At 49.4% G+C, this 20,909-nt stretch overlaps 1 protein-coding gene across 5 annotated transcripts in view; it reads right to left on the reverse strand.

Annotated features, from left to right (window-relative positions):
* CELF5 (CUGBP Elav-like family member 5) overlaps positions 1-20,909 on the reverse strand; it is a 38,513-nt gene that overhangs the window by 11,706 nt on the left and 5,898 nt on the right. For all 5 annotated transcript variants that reach the window (XM_032203745.1, XM_032203743.1, XM_032203741.1 and 2 more), the window contains exons 2-5: positions 20,005-20,087; positions 9,288-9,336; positions 800-928; positions 133-212 (exon numbers count right to left, since the gene is read on the reverse strand). In XM_032203745.1, coding sequence (XP_032059636.1) covers positions 133-212; positions 800-928; positions 9,288-9,336; positions 20,005-20,087 — 341 coding nt within the window. The remainder of the gene's footprint in view (positions 1-132; positions 213-799; positions 929-9,287; positions 9,337-20,004; positions 20,088-20,909) is intronic.

A 20,909-nucleotide genomic window follows, 5' to 3' on the forward strand; every position in this document is an offset into this window, starting at 1 on the left:
CCAGCCCCCACAACCGTATGAGCTGCAAACTGCAGTTGAACCTGTCATAGTTGTGGACAAACGGAGTTCCCTGCAACAGGGCGATGGGAAGGAGAATTAGGAAGCAGGTAGGTACCCTGGCCTCATACTCACGGGCATTGTCTGGCTGCCATGGAGTGCGTGGATTGCTGCCTGAGCCTCTGTATGAGATGAGAACTTTACAAAAGCACAGCCTGGAAAGGGACAGAAAGAGCACAGGAAACGCAGTGATGGGACTGCTGTGACAGTGCCCTCTGCATAGCCACACAAGAGACAGTATCCGAGTCTCAGGCAGGGCAAAGGAAAGCCACCCTGAGAAAGTGGGGAACAAAAGGATGACCAAGTACTCTATCCTGAAAGAAACAGGAAGGGTTTCAAATTGTTGTTTCAATGATGCACCCTAGAGATGATGCCACTATCTCCACCTCTGCCCCTGATTACCTCTTCCCCAAACTCTCTCTGTACTCCCTGTTGTGGGTACAAACATTTCAAACTGCAGACCCAGACTGAGCCAACGGGCTCACGAGCGATTCTGGTAACTCAGCTACTCACTGCTCTCTGCTTCCCCTCCTTTCATCTAGATCTCTGCCCATCTTCCCCAGTCTTTCCTTGCAGCAGACAGCTCTTCCTGCCTTTCTCCCTATGCCTGGCTGGATTACAGGTTCCCATAAAGATGTAGTGAGGGAAGAAGCGCCCCAGTGGAAAGGAGGCACTATTTGTGAGGCAGGTGAGCACTACCTGAAGAGCAGGGAGGAAGGGTACGACACCGAGGGGTTCACACCTTTGCTGTTACCATCAGGTCCACGCAGCACTGTACATTCATCAATGACCCCAAACGGTTCAAAGAGCCGGAGCACGTCATCCTCAGACTGCTGCTTATTTAACATGCCCACAAAGAGCTTCCTGTCCCCTAGGGGCAAACAGAAACATCAACCTTCTATGAGGCACACAGTCCAAAGCAGGGAAGCTAAAGCACAAAGCAGCCTCATGTTGAAAACATGCCTGGGATGGAAATGTTTTGGTGTTGACTGAAATGCATCTCAGGCTAAGTCTGCTGGATCTTCCTGAGCTCCTCACACATGCAAAGGTTTCTGTGGCTTCCCCTGTCCTCCCCTCCCTGAAGAAAAGCAAAAGAGTAATAATTTCCTGTTCATCAGCCCTTTCCTTTGGATGATCCAGTGCAAATGGTAATAAGAAAAGCTGCCTGGGCAATTATACTTTTATTATACAATATCTGAAGCTCAAGAAGGTACCTCAGGAAATACAGCAGACCATCCCAGGCAGGCTGAACAAATACAGGACCCTTGGCTTCTGTTTCCCTATATCCAAGATCACCACTTCCACAGCTGCTACATACCTAAGCATCTTCACTTTAATTTGCTCTTCCCAGCCCCAGTCTAACCAGTGTGTCTCCCCAGCTGTCCTCTAAGACATGGAATAAATGAGTCCCTGTTTGTCTCAAAACAGGATCAGCCGAATGCAAGACAGTCAGGTGAGAGTCAACAAACAGCTCCATGTTTCCCACCTACCCCCCTCTAAAGGCATTTTGTACCCAGGTCACACTGGGGAGCCAGGGGAGAGGCTGGCCAACACATCCAAGACTTGTGCGCAGGGTCTTTCTGGGTTCTTCCACCAGAAGGGAGCAGCGATGATTATGATTTTGTTGGGACTGGCAAATGTGGAGGCGGCATGCAGGGCTTTCTCCCCCCATCCATCAGTCCACACAGGGGCCCATCACACAGCCTGATGCCATTCATTCAAGCACAAACACACCAGCGGCTGGGGCAACATCCTCCACAGATTGTTGGGAACAGCTACTAAAATAGTACAGCATTAAAATCTCAGCCCCACTGCCAGCCTGATTTATACTTTTGCAAGATCGTTGTGTCAACTTAAGAGTTAACATTATCCCACTGCTTCAGACATGCACAGGGAGACATAACCCACAGGAGTGAACATGTCAGGATGCAGCTTGGGAGGAGCAGTGAGGGAGGATTCCTTATTGTTAGCGACAGGATCGGAGGGGCTGGCTTCAAACAAAACCAATGTAATGTGACACATGTCAGGGAAAATAGCAAGGAAGCCGTTATCTGTTTGAGTGCAATGACCTGAAAAACAACAGGTCTTGAAGCTACAACACTAGAGCAGGCTGCAGGGGTGGTGGTGTGGCCAAACGTCACACTGCAGGGAAAGCCCCAGCTCAGAGCACGACTCCCTCCCAGGTGCATGAGCACGCTGCCTTCCCGCTCCCCTCCCACGCCACGCACTTGGGAAGACGTGCAAGAAGTGTCCACATGTCATTGCTTCCTTGCAGAAAAGCACGTGCATGTGCACAATGTTCACGGACAAGCACATGGGAATGGAAGGCTCATGCATGGGGCAGGAACATGCCTGCACACGGACCCACGCCCAGCAAATACACTCATAGAGAGACCTCCTCAGCAAGCAGAATGGCTGTGCAGACAGATGCGCTCTTCCACCATGCAGACAGCACAGCAAACCACTTTCATGGCTGCAACATCCTGCTGAACCCAAGCACAAGCTCATGCAGGCACAGTACTCCTCTGGGCACTAGATACACATGCAACACAGATGCCACTTGGATCCACTGTGGGTAAAGGGCTGAGTCTAAGGCTCTTATGCAGTCCTGAACACATACTCAGGATTTATATCACTGAAAGTGGCTGAAATATATGGTCCAGTGTATTGTTAAAAGGCCAAATTACCCAGCTTCCCATTTTCGTAATTCCCTGAATAACTAAACCTGTGGGAATTTCATCACCTTCTATTTTTCTTCCTATTCTTTCTACATTCCTCCCTACACCTGCATAGCAGTGGTTGCATTTTGGAGCAGTTCAGTTGATCGAGTCCATCCACTATTTAGTACTCTGGCAACACCCAGGCACAGGAGCTAATAGACCAGGTGCCATACAGCTGAATTAGCAATACAACAGCATCTGCCCCCACGCAAGGGTCAGATACATGGTTCTAGTTTTGGCTGATGACTAAGTTGGTGCAAACACCTGACAGTTACCACAGTCACACAAAGCTTAAGACTCCACCAAGCAGCAGTTTAACGGATGCAAGAGACCACAGCTTTGCAAGGGAGGCACTGAACAAAAAGGAACCTCACCAACTTGTAATCCAGACAACATTAAACCATGAACTGCTGTTTTCTCCTTCAGAGGGCCTTGAAATTTCCAGGACAATTCTTGTGGTTTCATCCTCATACCGTTTCTGTCACACCAAAAGCATTTTTCTTAAGCCTGTACTTTGAGAAAGATCCGCTGAAATAGCATAACCTGGTCTCAGTCCTTGCAGCTTTGCTGCAAGTCTTCTGTTGTTTGATAGAGCTTGCTGAGAGAATGCTTTGGAAGTCCTGTTTTTATTTGGGTATTTCAGCTTTTCTTTTTTTTGAGTTTGGAAGAAAAAAAATACCAGCTTTTCTGCCTATGCAGAACAGCTTAAAACCATGATTAAAAAAAAAAAAAAAAGAAACACATCCGTTGGTTTTGAATCTCTTCTGAATGCTCTGAATGGCAATATTAGAAGGGGGTGGAATCACTGACAATATAAGAGAAGGCTTTTCTTCACCATTATTCTCATTTCATACAGCCTAGTTCTAGATCGCATGTAGGGAAAGAATCCAGACTTGTGCCCCTAGGAAGTAGTGATGGGACCTGCTAATGGGCTCCTCTGCTGCTGAATCTCATCGATGTGTTGGAACCCAACGACCCTTCCAGTGCCCTCTTGCTCTGGGCAGCTTCCAAGCAGGGCCACTCCCCTACCAATGACCAAGCTGCCTCATCTCTGCAACTGGGGTGAAATCCTGTAAGCTCTCTCACCTGATGTTTGCTGCCATCACTCTCAGTGATGTAGATCCCAAATCAGCTGTCATCCTTAAGTGACAGCGGTGGTCACTGGCTCCCCAGCAGGGACTCTGGCAGCACTGCAAGAATTTCACTCCCCGACTTGTAACAACAGCACACCCTCCTCCCGTAATTTGTCCTCCATTTCTCTCCAGATCTTGTTTTTCACCTTCTGATTGGCAATTTCCCATGCTGTCCAGCAAGCAGGAAAATTGTCTCTGATCCCTGGCTGTTGAGTTCCCATGGAAACGTGCTCAGCGCAGGCAGGCAGCAGCAGGAGGCGGGCAAGTGCAGAGCAGGTCGGGATGATGATACCATGGGAACAGCCAAGGGGTTAAGGCTGAATGCTTCAGCCACGAGAGGGAGGGCATGCAAGCACTGGCCACTGCTCCTGTTTAAACCCAGCGGATTTGTGCCATCTGGCCAGCAGCAGTCGGCAGCAAGGACCAGGGAGAGGGAGGCAGCCCGCTCAAGCAGTTGGTTGTGGATGGGGTGGGTCCTGCAGCAAATCTCCTCGGGTATGCAGCGAGCTTTCTGTACTAATGCAGTGCTAATGGGCTTGGGCTAGCTGTCAGATCAACTCAGTGCAGTGGAGTGCTCCAGGTCTCACAAGAAGCTCAGACAAGCTCCTCTGCCCCCTCACTCCATCTCTTCTTGGCCCTCTAAGGTTCACATCAGAGGCAGAAGAGAAAGGAGGAAGGAGTTGACAAAGCCTGTACGAGAATGACAGGTCCTCCTCTGAATTCATGCAGGCGGCACCTTTTTCCTAGCAAATTCCTTCTGCAGGGTGTAGTAACACTGAGCATCGAGATATCCCCACAACAACCTTTCCAGGGCTTGGCCACAACTGCCACTTCGGCACAAGGAATACCATCCCTTAGATCAGGAGACAAATGATGGTGCTCCAATGTCATGTACTTAATTCAGCGTGCTTCATTTGAGAGGTGTGAGCCCCTGGAGAGGATAAAGGAAGTTCTTTTCAAGGGTAATGCAGAGCAGAGCTTCATAGATGCATACAGCCATTCCGTTGTCCAAGTAGTTCTGCCCTGCCCCAGTCTTTCTTTTACCTCCTGCCAGCATGGTTACAGGGAATGGCTCTTTCCAAATCTGCAAACTTCCTCAGCCACTTCTCTGACAAGAGGAGCATCACAACGGAAACCTTTGGAAATAGCAACCTGATTTAGACAAATGTAGAATGCTGTCTTGATGCTGCTTCCACCACACGGAGAACTCCATTTTTTTGTTGTTGTGGATCCTGCAGGAACCACTGTCTTCTGAGCCCTGCAATGAAACTGGAACGAAGCAAGGCACATGGGCTGGAGGGAGGCAGGTGTTCAGACTCCAAAGGGCTGCTTTTCCCTATAATAAGCCCCCCATCTGTCTGCATGGTTTTCCAGACACGAGTTCTCTTGGATATGCAGCCTCTAAGAAGCAATCCAGGAGCCAAAGCTGGGCTCCGCTCTGTTGCTGGGAAGCAGAGTCGATGCCCTGACACCTGCAGTCATCACAGACTGTGGCACTTTCCATAAGCTTAGAGATTTCAGAGCCCACTGAATTTACCAAAAGCATGCCTCCCTGTCCTGTCTCCCTGTGTTCACCCATGCATTTTTTTTTGCTCTGCTACTCCTCTCCTCCAGCCTACCACAGCACGGCTGGCAAACAACAACTGCTGTGATTCCAGAAGTGGATGCATTTTTGTGGTGAGCAAAGGAAACGAGATTTCTGTCACGTGCAAGGTGTGTGCCCTCTGGGATGAAATTTGCTAAGGCAATGGCACACTCCAGCTGTGAGAAAGCTAGCAGGAAACAGTGCCTTGGCTACCATCTTTCCCTTTACCCTTTTAACCTGGAGACTGCTGTTTTTCTGTCCCTAAAAGGTTCAGTGCCCAGAGGGTCAGCAGTTTGGGGATGTCATCCATCATGCACTGCCTGCAAGAACAATCTGAGGCACCACAATGACTCTCAGCTTCTCTGGTAGAGCAGATTTCAGTACTTTGGCTGCATCTGACTAGGATTTCACATGAAAGAATACCAGCTTTAATAGGCCACAGCATAGCTGAGTCATGGGTGGCTCCAGCGGCAGAGCTTCACCAGTATGATTGCAGGTTATGACCTGCTGAAGAGTCATGCATTTTCCTAGTCCCTCCTGCTTCCCTAACAAAATCCTCAGCTTATAAACATGCGCTTCTGTGCTGGCATTTCCAGATAGGAAGTTAGCTCTTCTTATCTCCATGGGCATTAGATGGCAAAGCTCAAGGCTGCCTTGGTTAGGCTCAGCCAAGTTTCTTGACGAAGTGTGAAGAGAAAGCTGAGCAGGAATGCAAAGTCCAAGCATTTCAGAAGCCAAAGTATAATGGGGTTTGATAGGAAAAAGCTATGCTAAAGGTAGCAGCTCTGCAGAGGTAAGACGTGCGTTCAGAGCACAGCAGGGCATTCCAGGGCCAAGCTGTCTCATTTCCACACGTAGCCATTAGCCCAGCTAATTACCAGCCCTGTCAACAGGCAGGCAGTGGCAATGGATGCAGCACAGGAGCTGCCCATCTGCCTTTCTCTAAGCTGTAGGACGCACAGGCCTCAGCACAAAAGTCTCCCAGAGACAGGTCCAGGGTTCCCTGGTAAATCCACATCAATAGCTGCATCCCAGAACTGGGGTCAGACACAAGGTGGAAGTTACTGGGAATGGGGACAGAAATGAAGACCTGGGAAAATGAAGACTGCTGCCTCTCAAATGACAGTAAGACAGACAGACAGACTTCCCAACGCTTCACTAAGAATGGCTGTTTCTGAGATTCCCACTTGGGAAAACAGCGATCCCTATGGAGATGGGGAGCAAAGGGAGAGTTTGGTCAAAGAAGACCATTTTTTCTCCTACCACGAAAAACCTCAGCAGGATGAAAACAGGAAGAAAGCCTTTTTGAATGAGAAGCAAGCAATGCTGAAAAAATGGTAAACTCTTCTTTGTTGCCTTTTACTTGAAAGACAAAAAAATTGCCACTTTTGCACCAATTTTGTGGGAAGGGGAAAAGAAATCTTTCTTTTTGGCATGGTGAAATAGAAACACATTTTTTGAAGTTAATGTATACTTTTTGCCCAACTCTGCTAGATTAGGCGGCATCTGAAATACTTTGCGGCGAATGTTGCTAATAATATAATAATAAAAATTAATTCAAAAATAACTAAGGTTTTTGTTTGTTTGCTTGTTTTTCCTCCCTTAGAAATAAAGCTCATCTTGCTGTAGGGAAAGCAAAAAATAATTGGCAGACTAAGATCATCTTACTCATGCTGTATAGTGGCCTTTCACTAGAGAACTGATCAAAGGATGCTGATTGAGCTACTTGTAGAATAATGGGACATGAGCTGCAAGGAACAGAATGAAACACTTGTTATCATTATTACTGGATCCGTTACTGTTCTATACTTCTGTCTGTGTCCCACAGACACAGACAGGTGCACAGCCCTGTCCAGAGGACGTCGCTGGACTTCACACATGCACCAAGCCCCAGCACCCCCACCCCACCCCTGCAGCAGATCCATGCAGGGGCTGCCCTTGGGAGGGAAGGCCAGAGCAAGGACAGGATGACGGACTGGGGAATCTGCAGGAAAGTGCCGGACTACAGGACAGGGCATCACTCATATTAGGCTGGACTGGAAAGTGTCAACAATCAGAGTCAGTTCCTCTGCCTGCTGTGTTGCTGTGCTGCAGCGGGCAGCCTGGGGGGAAGAGCTCACTGCGTGCTGGCTCTCTGGGGCACCACAGCATTTTCGGCATCCAAAAGCCGTGTAAGCAAGGAAGCCCAGACAGCACTAAGCAGTTCCTCTCAGAGGCAGCAGATTTTATCTACGGGGTCTTTCCCACGTCGCTGTCATGGAAACATTTCCTGTCTGAAAATGCTCAGAGAAATGTGCAGCAGTGCTCTGTGTGTGTGTCTGCATCCCTTACTAACAACTTCTGAATCTGTTGACCTGTTTCAGCTCTCTTTCACAAAGGAGAAAGGCATCAGAGATGTTAAGTTCCAACACGTTTTGTGACACTAAGCAGAGCTGTGTATAAAAGAGAAGCCATGGCTCTTTTCAAAAGAAACATATCCATAGGTGCAATGGCCGGGATTTTCAGCATAGACAAAGGGAATAAAAATGGCCAGTTTTCAGTAGAAGTCAGATGTCTAATCCCTCAAGTAAGTATGAAAACCTACAGATTCTATTTGGAAAAAATGATCTGACTTAAACAGGTAAACATTTTTTTAAAGGAGGATCACACAGACATAAATACACATGTTTGTATACAATATTACAAAATATGTTTCTGCTGGTGCAATAAACCAAAGTCACTACAAGCTGCTTGGAAATGACACCTGAAAATCCAAAACAAAAGTATTCCAAATCTAAACACAGCATGCAGGATATGCTGCCCTACAGGAACAAAGAGACTCAGAAACATTCTCCCCACTAAGAAACTGCTTTCAGAGGCAGTGCCAACAGCACAAGGAATGGAGAGGCAGATGCAGGAATGAAAGAAGGGGAAAAGAAACGTACCAGTAAGACGAGGAAAAGCAGCAAAATGAGTTCATGTATTTGGGAAGAGCTGGAGCTGCAAACCTTCTCCACCTGAAGGAGGCATCTGAGCTGCTGTAAGCTCCCCATTACTTTAAGAAAGATTCTCCAGTTCTCAGTCTTCCAGCTCTGCACTATTCAGTATATGCTGCTCTAAACAAGCTGGCCCCCTGCAGGCTGCCAGCACCTCCATCTCAGGCTTAAACTCAGGATCCTTTTCCTTCAGAGACATTTCCACATGCTATTTTTTGCAACAGCATTTGGACCATGGCAGTGTCATGGGGGCCGCTGCAATACTGAGAGTGGAGGGGCTGAGAAAGTCCAACAGTGATGGGGCAGGCAGAGGGGTGAGCTGCAGATAGGAGAATCAGCCACAGAGCACCAAAGCTGAACAAGTTAAACAGCCAGCACAGCTGCACTGATCTGGCTTTTATTGGGCTGAAACCCAATAAAAGCAAGAAAGGAAATAACAGGAAACCTCTTCCCAACTGCTTACACCTTCAAGGACTCCATGCCACACACAAATGTGCATGCCTGCTTCAGCAACCCCCTGGGGCAGACAGTGCCAGGCTAACAGCACCCCCCAAGGACTGGGAAGAGCAGTCAGCCACGCTACGGCCCATACAGCTTGGGGTGTTCTCAGCTGCCCGCTGAGCCAAGCTGAAAAGTCCTCACTAAAGCCTTTTCCTCGCCTCTCCCTCCCATCCACCCCCCAAATCCCTGACACATACAAACATCCATTCATACAGAATGCTGAAGGGGAAGGCCAGGTCAGGACTCTGTCTCTCTGCTTCATCCCCCTCACAACCACAAAGCCACCAAAGGAGAAACAAGGAGAGATGACAACTACCTCCACGGCTCTCGCTGTCTGCAGGTTTCACCTGAATCGGGCGTGCCATCTGCAATGAAAAAGAAATGCAGAGGGTTAGAGTTTGGCCCATCTGCCCGGCACACGGTGCTGATGACACTGGTGCCAGGGCTCCCCTTTTTGCCTGCTCTGTGGGATAGGAGAGTATCAGAAGGGAACAACGGCATTGTGATGGCAACCAGAACCCTTGGCAAATGGACCAGGTAGATTTCAGATATCTCACAAGGAAACCAGGCACTTCTCCCTGCTCAGCTGATGGCCTGCAGGGAACAGCTCTCCTAGAGATGTCCACCATGCACAAACCTCCATTTCCTCCAGACACAGCTAATGGCAAAGAAAGGACTCCAATGAAGCAGGTCATCATCATGAGACTGGGGCCTGCAGGATGGTTAGGGTGGCCTCAGGTCGGACCGTGCCTGGAAGCTCTTGCGATGCCTGCTCTGACTCAGTGCAGGCATGGTCACCTCACCTAATTGAGCCACTCACTTTCTTAGCAGGAAGGAACAAAGAATGCCTCTGAACAGCAAGCTGGCATGCTATATTTCCCCCTCCCCAGCCCTCCTGCCTCTGTGCCCCAGGCCGGCTCTAAAGAAAGGCAGTGCTGCTCTCCAGCTGTGTCTCCTGACCACAGAGGGAATGTTATGGTTGAAAGTGACAAAAGATCCTTACATATGGTTGTGGAGAACAGCCGCTTACCTCTCTTGCACCCATTAGTGTCATCAGCAATAATCCAACCATAAGCAACGAGCCAGAGCAAGCCCACCTGATATAAGCCCTCTCCAGGTAAAACAGACGGACGCTTCTACCCAGGAGCAGCTGGATTAAGTAACTCACAGCTTTAACTGACTGAACTGCAAAGCAGGGCAAAACTTGTCAGCTAGATGGTATGGTACTGTCTCTTCCCAGAAAGGGAAGCGACAAACCGTAGCCTCTTCCACAGGCTAGCAAGATCTACCTGAGCCAGAAGTCCTCCAAGGAACAGTGTACAAAGCAGATTTCCACATTCACAGCTCATCTCATGCCATGCCTCTATCAGCATCATTCACAAAGGCTGACAGTGACTTGAACCAGCAACATTCAGAATACCAAAATAATCAGGAGTATAGCAGGCTAGACCTGCAAAGAAGTTGCAGGTCCAGCAATACTCTGCCCTCTCTCTTAGGAAACACCCTCTGGAAAAACAGCAACAACAGAACAGAAAAATGAAAACAAGCCATAAGTAACAAACTGAAATGTGATTAGAAGCCGACACACAAAAAGTGCACTACTGTGAGGCTCCAGGGGGTGGCTGAGCCAGACCTGCCAGGAAACCGAGGTAGGGACGATATCCACAGCAGCTGGAGGCAACCTGTCAAGTAACTCAGCAGCTTACAGGTGATGCCAGCCAGCAGGTAATGGGCTGCTGTGCACAGCTGCCAAAGCCTGACTGCTGGGCATGGCAGAGCCTGGGGATGTTAGCTGGCTTCCCCTGACCGGTGGATCTCAGGCAGGATGAGGAGCCCAAGCTGGGATCAACCCCAAGTTACCCTGCCCCAGCCCCATGGAGCGATACGGGGCTGCAGGGGCTGCCTGGCAGTACCCAGAAGAAAGGCCAAGTTGCCACCACGCTGCACCCTGGCAGAGAGCAGCGCTGACTTCAGCCCCATTTCGCAGGATGTGCTGTGTCAGCCAGGAAAGAAGGAGAGGCTGAGGGTACCCTTCCTGCTCGGGATCAACTGCATGGACCTGCAGAGCTCGCGACATCGTGCTGTGCTGCCAGGTGGCCCCAGCCAGTGCAGCTCTGGCACTCACCGGCCTCTGGGCTCTGCCTTTTTCAGCCTGTGAGCTGAACCGGATGCGAGGCAGATTTCAGGAAGTGGTGAGACCTGGCTGCAGAAACCCCCAGAATTTGTCACTGAGATACAGTGGCCCTAATGGCCACTCACATCCTTTGGTTATAAGCCTGCACAAGACTTGGCCAGGGTGTTTGGGCAGCAGGCTGGGTGGGAGAGGGCCAGCAGCCCAGATGTGTGCTCCGGGAGGGCTCGGTGCAGAGCCAAGAGGAGTGGCTGGCCACCTCCCTCCTCACCGCTCCCGCAGCTCTGAGAAGTAGCCTTGTCTCTACCCAGAAAGCAAAACCAGGATTAAGCTAAACAGATGGGGAAGGAGATGGAGGGGCAGACTCAGATCACATCTCCTGTGTGAAGCAAATCCATCTGGGGGGAGGAAAGGAGGGAGAGAGGGAGCAAGGGGTGCTGCTGAATCAAGAACACAGCACCCCCACAAGAGCACAGGGGCAGCCGGGGCTGCCAACCTAGGGCAAGGATGCGGAAAGCATTGGGGTGGGGAGATGGGGGGCTTGGTACCTGGGGACAGCTCGCCCATCCCCTCCCCCAAAAGGGCCATCACTCCAATTCCTGCACCTTGGGTAAAAGAGCTGTTGTCATAGCGACGGTTATTCACCACATGGAGCCTGACATTTGTGGTTGCCTTGGAAACCAGCTCTTGGGGCATTCCCTCTGCTTTGCAGAAAAGAGACATTTCAGTAAGATCTCTGGGGAGGGGGCCCCTCCACCCATCTGTCCACCCCTTCCCTTCCCTGCCCCCTGCCTGTGCCCAGGGCTGGCCCTGCGGGGTCACAGGCAGGCAGCAGGGCCCCGCCACAACGGCTGCAAGGCAGCAGAGGCTACTGAAGCGCAGGTTTGCACCAGTGCCAGCCTGGGAGCAGTGTCTGCATGTGGCGACCCAAGGCAGCGCAGCAGCCTAGGGAGAGAGCAAGCACACAGCCTGACCCGCACCCTGCAGGCTGATCCGTGCCCCTGCGCTGCGGCCACAGCCCCTCTCTTGACTACGTGACCAGCACCTCGGCAGGGTGCAGGAAGACTCGCCCGCTGCCCGCATCAGACCAAGCCCTCAGTTGCGGGAGGCATATTTCCAGAGACCTTGCAAGCTCCAGGGGCTGAGAACCAGTCACTGATCTGAAGTCTGGTCTCTGGGCTGTTCCTCATCTGCCCTGAAAGTTGTGGGTAGAGAGGAGAAAACAATAAATTTGTCCAGATGCTGAGGCTGGAGGAGAGTGGCAGGATTCCCTGTTGCTACCTGAAATGAGAAGTCTTCCAAAGGCAGGAGAGGGAGGCATGATCCTCCTTGCAGGGACTGGGGCACACAGAGGCTGCCACAAACAGGACACCACCACAGCTTTAATCCTTCTAAGTCCCATTTTGCCACTGAAGGTGAACCAAAATATCAAAGGCCTCTCAAGCCTCATGTGAGCCTACAAATGTAAAGGGAGTCCACAGCTGCTTTAGCTCGATAACACAGGTCACGAGGCCTTGAAGCATCTCTGTGGCATGCAAGACTTGGACAAAGAGCTCAGTGCTCTCCAGGGTCTCAATACACAGAAAGGATGGTCAAATGTTACCTCTTCCATTTAAGGAAGGAACCCAGGAACGGGACAGCAGGGAGGACATGCTTTTACTCTGAACAGCCAAACTCCCGAAGTGCAAATTCTTTTGTCCTCTAGTCATCATCTCACACTGCGCAGTAATCAGAGACACCCGAGTCTAAGAAAGATGTATTTGTACAGGCCCAACTGGCTCCAGCGTCACAAACGGAGGCAGATTGTGCATGCTTCAAATCCCAAGTGCTAAACAGATGCACGTGCCCAGACATGCATGAATATAACCCCCAAGCACACATACGTGAACACATATGTGGCACATAGGAAGAACAAATGATTTATGAGGCTGTGCCTGCCTTGCAAGCTGAGCTTAATTTTTCTCGTTGAATTATTTAGTTGAGCATTATAATTTAACCTATTTGTTTATTTCTGAAGAATACCACATTACATTTAGCACACACTGTCAGGCGCGCGTGGGCCAGTTGCACCCCGAGTCCCTCTCCCCCACACCTTGCCTACCTGCTATTCAGGACAGACCAAGAGCTGTCAGCCCCGTGGTCTACTGGACCCATGGAAACTTCCTGGCCCACACGCAGCAAGAGACCCCCAGCGAGCCACACACAAGAGGGGGGCAAAGCACCCACTGCTCCCTTTGGCTTCTCCCTCACATTTGCCCCCCACCCAAGGTAGAGGCACCCCTTGCCATGCTCCCCCCAACAGCCCCTGCAGGGCAATGTCTGCCTGCACTGCTCTCCTCCTCACACACAAGCAGCCTTTGCAACTTGTGTGCTTCGGGGTTACTGGTGGGAAGCAACTAGATGGTCGTGTGGGGGCACAAAGCTACACTGAGCACAGAAGCCAGGCTTTTTGATGCTATGAAGCACAGCAACCGCATTTCCTACATAGCCCTCAGGGAGCAGGGATGAGAACCCTGCTGGAAAGAGAGCCACCGCAGCCCAGAGGAGCCCAGAGCTTCCCGGTGAAGCAGCAGCAATGGGTGCCCTTGCTGGAGTGTGTCCGGACTACATCCCACCCGACCCTTGGCATCTGGTCAGAAGAGAAATTGTGCTCCGTTTCAGCTTCCTCCCTCATTTCACAGAAATGCTTCCAGCCTTGTAGCACTCTTGGGAAAATTCCTCATCCTGCTGAGGTCAGAGGAAGCTTCCCTACTTATTTCACTGAGGCAGAAACGTGCCATTTCTCTCCCCCCTGCCTTGACCTCCCCAAAGCCCCCTCTGGGTTGTCTGGCTCCCCACATTTACAGCGACGCCCAGCATGAGCTGTCATCTCAGCAGTCTGGTAGCCACACTCCCCAAGGAGGAACAGTGATTGCTACCTCTTGCTATTCTAGCTTTCAGACTGCAAAAGCTGGAGAGAAGACAACCCCCACAGACGGCAGGGCAAGCCTCTCTATTAATTAGGAGTCAAGTGATGTAAGTGATGTAGAATAGCCCCCCAGGTGCAACGAGGAACCTCATATTGTTAAGTGGGTCAGAGGCAGAGCAGAGGAAACACACAATGCAGGCTGGCTCCTCTGGGACTTCAGGAACCAAAAGGCATCCAAGGCCATTGTCAGAATTAGGTCCTGAGATCTTAGGCTTTGCAAGTTGTGGCCTCAGCTTTCACGAGCCAGTTAAAAATGCCCTGACTGACTGATCCAAACCAATTCTAGCGGTGCAGAGCAGACAAAGCTAAATGCTGATTTGCTCATTTGGACTCTGCATGTGGTTGGGAACACAAGCAGTGATGGACTGGTGCCAGTCTCAGTGCTCAAGTCTCCTGCTTGCATCTTCCAATGATGTCCTGATGTCTCAGTCCTACCCAGAAAGACCATCCTTCAGGGAGAAAGGTAAGTGGTCTCACGCAGAGCAACAAGCAGCTTTCCAGAACAACTGCAAAGGCTGTTTAAGATATTCACCACATCCAATTCCATTCTGAAGGGGACAAGGGTAATGATGAGGTGGAAGAATCCAAAGTATGTGACGATGAAGGTCAATGCAGAAAATCTGTGGCTGAAACAAAATGCAATCTCCAGAGTCCAAATCACAAAGCTGCTGCCCATGTGGTTATGGCCTTGTGTTTTCAGATGAACAAGGAAGACCGCTGGATTTCACCCCACTACTTTATGCCACTTGTGCTTCTTTATTAGTAAGAGCTAGTAAACTCCAACCAATCTCACAAGCTTTTTTGGGGGTATTTTCCCTAACTGCAGCATGGAGGACAAATCAGGCTGAGCAGGAGAGCTATCTCCCCCTCCCTCTCAAAGCTGAGTGCATGCAGGAATCAGCCAGCAGCCACCTGAGCGTATGGGCCACAATACACATGGACAGGCTGCGTTACTTCTTGGGTTGTCTGCTGTGCTGTTCCTTCTCCCTTAACACAATTAGTCATCCTTGTTCCCACTCCAGCTAGTGCTGCTCTGGGAGCAAGGCAAGAAGCTTACTGCCGTGACTCAAAGCCTTTGGATCTTCTTGACAGTTCTATGGAAGTGACATTGATGCATTAGCATCAGACAACCAGAGCGGACACCAGCCCAGTATAGCAATTACAGCCCCTACCTCGTGCATGACTTTGGTAGACACATCAGTTCAGTCTCTCAGGAGCCCATGGTCAGTCTGTTCTCATAGGGCTCCTTCCTTGATGCTTCAGCGCACTGCACCAAGGAGGACATTAGATGATCATCCCTGTTGCCCTAATCTCTTCTTGTCACTTGGGATCAGTGTCACCGAAGGTCAAAGGACCTTTAAGGTGAGAAGAAAGTGCCAAATTCCTCAAATCCTTTTCTACAGGTGCTAGGACACCAAGAAAACACACACTTGAAATACAATGCAGTCACTGGTCACAGACAATACAGGTTCACAAGGGTGAAGTCCCATTTAACTTATTTCTTTTTATGACAAGGTTACCCACCTAGCTGACCAAGATAAACCAGCTGATGTAATCTTTTTGGATTACAGCAAAGCTTTTGATAATATTTCTCAAAGTTTCATTCTGGACAAAATGCCCAGCATACAGCTACATAAACACATAATGCGACCAGCGAACACTTGGCTGATGGGTTAGGCTCAAAGGGTTCTGGTAAATGGGGTTACATCAGGCTGATGGCCAGTCACTGGTGGGGTTCCACAGGACTCCATTTTAGGGGCAGTTCTCTTTAATGTTTTTATAAATGATCTAGATGTACATGTACACACACACACTCAAATGTATAGTAAGCAAGCAATGTAGGAATGGGTGCTGATCTTTAATTTCGTTATCCTTCCAACTCTGTAGGCTGCAGGAACCAATGTTTGTCTTGGCAGCTTGCTCTCCCTCTGCCTCTTCAGGGTATGTATTTCATAGGGCTGCTGCCTCGCTTCACTGTTAGTTCTCAGCCTCTTGAGGCAAATCCCTGACAGAGTAAACATTTGCATTTCCCTCTGCAGTGAATGGGCACTTCCACTGCTGCTTGCCCAGGGGCTTTGGCCCAGTGCCTTCATGTCTTGCCGCTGCCATTTCCATGAGACAGCCTTCACAAGTTCTCTGCACTGCCACCTTCTACTGATAAAGTTGCACAGCTCCCTAGTGAATTTACTGAAATTGTCTCTATGCCACCTGCAGTGGAAAAAGCTTCTACACCCTGCCCTGCCCAAGGGTTCAAACTGCAAAAGCCACCTCGAACAATAACTGAAGGCCAGCTCCAGCCCCCAGCCAAACGCTCAGGCCCCATACTCCACTTCTCAGCATGGATCCCAGCTTTGCCAGCTGCAATATCCCATAGTGTTCACATGAAGAAGCTATTTCAAAAATACCACTCCAGACTGGTTTGACACCAGGATTTGTGCAGAAGAGAAGGAAAGGGGAGAATGAGATGCTTTGACCTCTCTACCAAAACCCCTCCAGCTGCCCGCGTTCCCTTGTATGGTCACTCACTGTGGATCCTGACAGCCCATGGTGAGCTCTCATTGCTGGCAGCACAGCAGACAGCCTGCCCACAGGGATGCCCTCCACTCAGTTGCTGTCTCTGCATTAATCCTTATGCCCAACCATGTGAATTACTGCTGCTGCATCTCAACCCCTGGTGCATTCCCAGAGTCTCGCCTTGCTCTAACGCTGCTGCTGTCCGTAATTTTCCATTCCTGCGTCCCTGTATTCCCAAGTCCTCACTGCAACCATGAGTTTTCCCCACAGTGTAGCAATATCTGAGTACCCCCACTGCTGCTCTTAAACTGCCCACATTTCCAGCTTGGATCAATACCAATTTCTGCCACTTACTTGCCTACCTTTCAGCAAGCCCTTCTTTGTTCTGCATAGAAATAAAACTGTAACTGTATCTTGCCAGAAAAATTACTTTTTTTTTTTTTTTTAATCCTCCCTCCCCTTCTCTCCCTCTATTCTTCTTTCCCTTCTTCAGGAGCAATTTTATGTAATTTGCAACTGTCTAGCTGCAAATGAAAAGAGACACAAAGCATTTCTGTGAAATATTGAAAAGCTGGCTGCTTTTCCCTCAAATTTCACTTAGCAAGAGGCTTTAACTTGGTGTGTGATCACTGCATGTCATTAATAACCTCTCCAGTTCCTTTCAGAACTCAGCAAAGTGAAGGTACAATCACAAATCAAAGGCATGGTTTATTGAGATATAATATCGTTTCACTGAGCTAGGGAGGAATGTGCCAGGGAGCAGTGAGAAGGTGAAACACTGCACTGCTAGGCTGGCTGGCAGCTGGAGAGGACAACAGATTTAGGAAGGAGCATGAGGGCTTGATTTTCTCTCTGCATTTCAGATCCAAAGAATTCGCCTCTGTTCAGCGTCCATGGGCTGTGTGTCTTTCCCCAGGCCCTGTAGACTTAGGCCACAAAGGAAGATGGTTTCTGTTTTGCTCCGCCGGCAGATCTCCCTCCATCTCTTTTGAGTCTTTGGAGAGAGTCAAACTGCTTTACTGGGACTGATTCAAACTTAACTGTGCAGTTCCCCAAGCCACCCTCAGGGAGCACAAAGCAGGACCTTTCCATGTGCACGATGCCAAGAGCACTCTGCAGGGCAGGGAGGCAGCTGCTGGGCAGGGAATTGGCTGTGAGGTTGGCACTGTGCACGGTGCACAGCATGGGTCGCTGCTCCTTGTAGCTTGTTGCGCCTACCAGCAGGGTTCTGGGCAAACCTGCCTTGCTGCACAGCACTCCTTTGGTGTGTGAACCCTTCAGGTTCACAAGTTGCTGGCCCCATCCAAGGGCCCACACCACGGTGTCTGGGAACAGGCTCCCTGTCTGCACAGCCAAGAGGCTGAGCATTCTTCCTGATCTCCCCAGCTGTCAGCACGGGCAGAGATCTTTAGCATCCTTTTAAACTCCTTAGCAAGGCTGGGTGATCAGACACTTCTGCTTATTCAGTGATGACAACCTTCACCTCTCTTTTCTAGGAAGCTCCATCATTCCTTCCCCAAGAAAAGATCTGCACGCATTTGTTACTTCATAACTGGCCTGATGGCAATTCACCAGCTCTGACGGCAACACAGGTGTTTTGTACTCTGAACACAAGTTTCAGATAATGCAATACCCAGCTGACAGTCTTCTCGCTTTATGCCCTGAGTACACCAACACCTTACAAAAGGGGGGGTAAACTGGAAGCTACCTCAGGTCAAGCAACCCATGTCCATGCTAAAATCAACTCTACCCACATCAGGATGGACATCTGATTTATCCTGGTAGTAAGCATCTCTGAACAACCACTTAAATGACCAAAGAGAATCCTACCTTCTTGGTCACACAGGGAATTCCCAAAAGAGAAATTAAATGTGAAGTGGTATATTGTCAGCCTGAAAAAAGACAGATCCAAATACAGCACAGCTCATCTTCATCTTAATCATGAAGCTTAATTACAGGACATTACTCATTAACTGTCTAAAGACTCACATGTTTGAAAGCACTTAGCTAGCATACACCTCTTACCACTTGATAAGCAGTTTCTTACGTCTCCCATAACATAAAAAGCCTTTAGATCACCACATCCCAGATAAATGTGCTTTGCATTGCTGCTTTAAATACCACCCCATGCAGGACAAATAATAAAGAACATAGTGAAACACACAACTAATTCCGAATGTAGACATGCAACAAAACTGAGATTGCCTTGAATCCCCCAAGCCTCACAGGAATAATCTGTCAGGGTCCCTCTACTGATACGAGACAGGGACGTACCCATCTCTTCCCCAGTGTGTTACAGCACTGTTTCAGGACTCATCATGCTGCTCCTCCAACCTTCAACTTGTTATAAGACTGCCCAGGACCACCACACACAGAAGATTACATTGCTTTAGCTCAACGGCTGGTCTTTTCCCTCTCACAAAATTAACTCAATTAGTATTTGAGTACCTTGTAACCTGTAGGCTTCCCCCTTGCTGCCTTGAGGTAACAGAATCTTTACTGGTTTAGGTTAAGTGGTAGTCAAGTTAGGTTCTTTGTCCAGCCCTCAAATGCCAACACAGGCCCATGCAAAAAGGGAGTACAAGTAAACAAACATGAAAATATTTGTGTGTGGAGGGGCGCTGGGAGAGGTAAGGGAAGCTGTCTAGACCAAGACAAAAGAGGAAATGTTATGGTTGATAATTCCTTCCCCCCTCTCCAGAGACCCCTGGTTTACATTAATTATCCCGTTGCCTTGAGCACTCAGGGCCTCCTGTGAGCTTCTGTCTCCAAGTATCCAGTGCCTCCACCTACTCAGCTACAAATGAATCTCTCCAATGCATGTGCTCAGCCCCCTCAGCACAGCAGGGGAACTGCCCAGCCAAAGCCCTCACGGCACACCGAAGCGGGAATGGCAACAACTCAAAAGCTCCTCTCACTGTGCCAGCAGGTCCCAGGGAAGCAGAAGGCTTGCCTGCAATGAGGGGCCTGATCCACTCTACCTCATCGCCTGGGATCCCAACTGTACTTTGCTCCCAACACCAGCTGTAGAGTGAGGAGGACTCAGGAATAAGCCACAGGTAGCTCAGCACACCTGGAAGAAAAGGGGCTGGTACCTTACTGGGCACATGCACTGCACCCCAAAGCATCAAAGCTCCTTAGTGCCAGCAACAGATAGCTGGAGAAGCCACATCAGACCACAGAGACCAAAGAGCAGCACAGAAACAGGCTTGGCTGGACTTACATGGGGCAGCCTTGGCAAGGCAGATAAAAAGCAGCAGCTCTGAAGAGCAGCTCTGTGCTTTGGCTCTCCCCTCCCTGTTCTAACCCTCAAACCATACTCCTTTTTCACAAGCCATTTTCCACCCTCGCTCCCTCCCCCACAACCCCCTGTTTGCCAGCCCACAGTATGAGCTCCAGGCACAATTCACTGGGACTTACCCCTGGCAAAGTCTTCTGTTCGTGTAATGCTGTCTGGGCTTTGATGGCAGAGTCTCTGGCACAGTATGTGAGGAATGCACAACCTGCAGTTGGACACAGTAAGCATCAAGTTAGATGTGCAGTTGCAGATGCAAACCAATGCATTGTTTCTCTTTGGTAACAGCAGGTGACCAAGGTACATGAACTACACACATGCTGGCCTGTTCCAGCAGACCTGCATCCCAACTGTTCTGCTAAGGTGAAGTGCGCAGGACAGCCCTCACGTGAACCTTGACTGCTTTCTTATTTTAGTTAGCATCTTAGTGGATGGAGAGGGAGAGGTTTGCTGATTAAAGGGGCACACATTACCGAGTCTGGATGTATCGCCAACTCTAGGGAAACAGGCAAAGAAACAGTAAAGGTCTTATAGGCCTCGTCCAAGGTCTGTTTAAGTTGTGGAAACTGGTCCCAGTGAATGAACTAAGTTCGAAACTGGTGTTGAGAAAGGTGAGAAACAACAGGAGAACAAAATGCAGGCTAACATTACCTGTGGGAGAAACAGCCCAAAAGACAAAGATCGGAAGGGATGCAGGGACCACTATGATTACTGATACCAAACAAAATAACCAAGAAAAGTGGAAAAGCATCCAAGATTTTAGGCTAATACAAAGAGCCACAATCCAGATCCAGGCAATCACAGAAAGCCACAGAAGGAGAGGCTTGGCTCTCTGTGCCATACTTACACCTATACAGTGTGTGCACACATCAGTATACGTACCCATGGCAAGATCTGACCCAACACCTTAGCCTAAAACTGGAACTATCGCGGTAGGGGAGGAACTGTAGTCCCTCCAGGAAAAAATCATCTTTGGGTGCTCTGATGCTAAGAACAATCAAATGAAACCAAACAAAGGAAAAAGTTGGCT

Source organism: Aythya fuligula, chromosome 26 (assembly GCF_009819795.1).
Source record: "Aythya fuligula isolate bAytFul2 chromosome 26, bAytFul2.pri, whole genome shotgun sequence".
Classification (NCBI taxonomy): Eukaryota; Metazoa; Chordata; class Aves; order Anseriformes; family Anatidae; genus Aythya; species Aythya fuligula.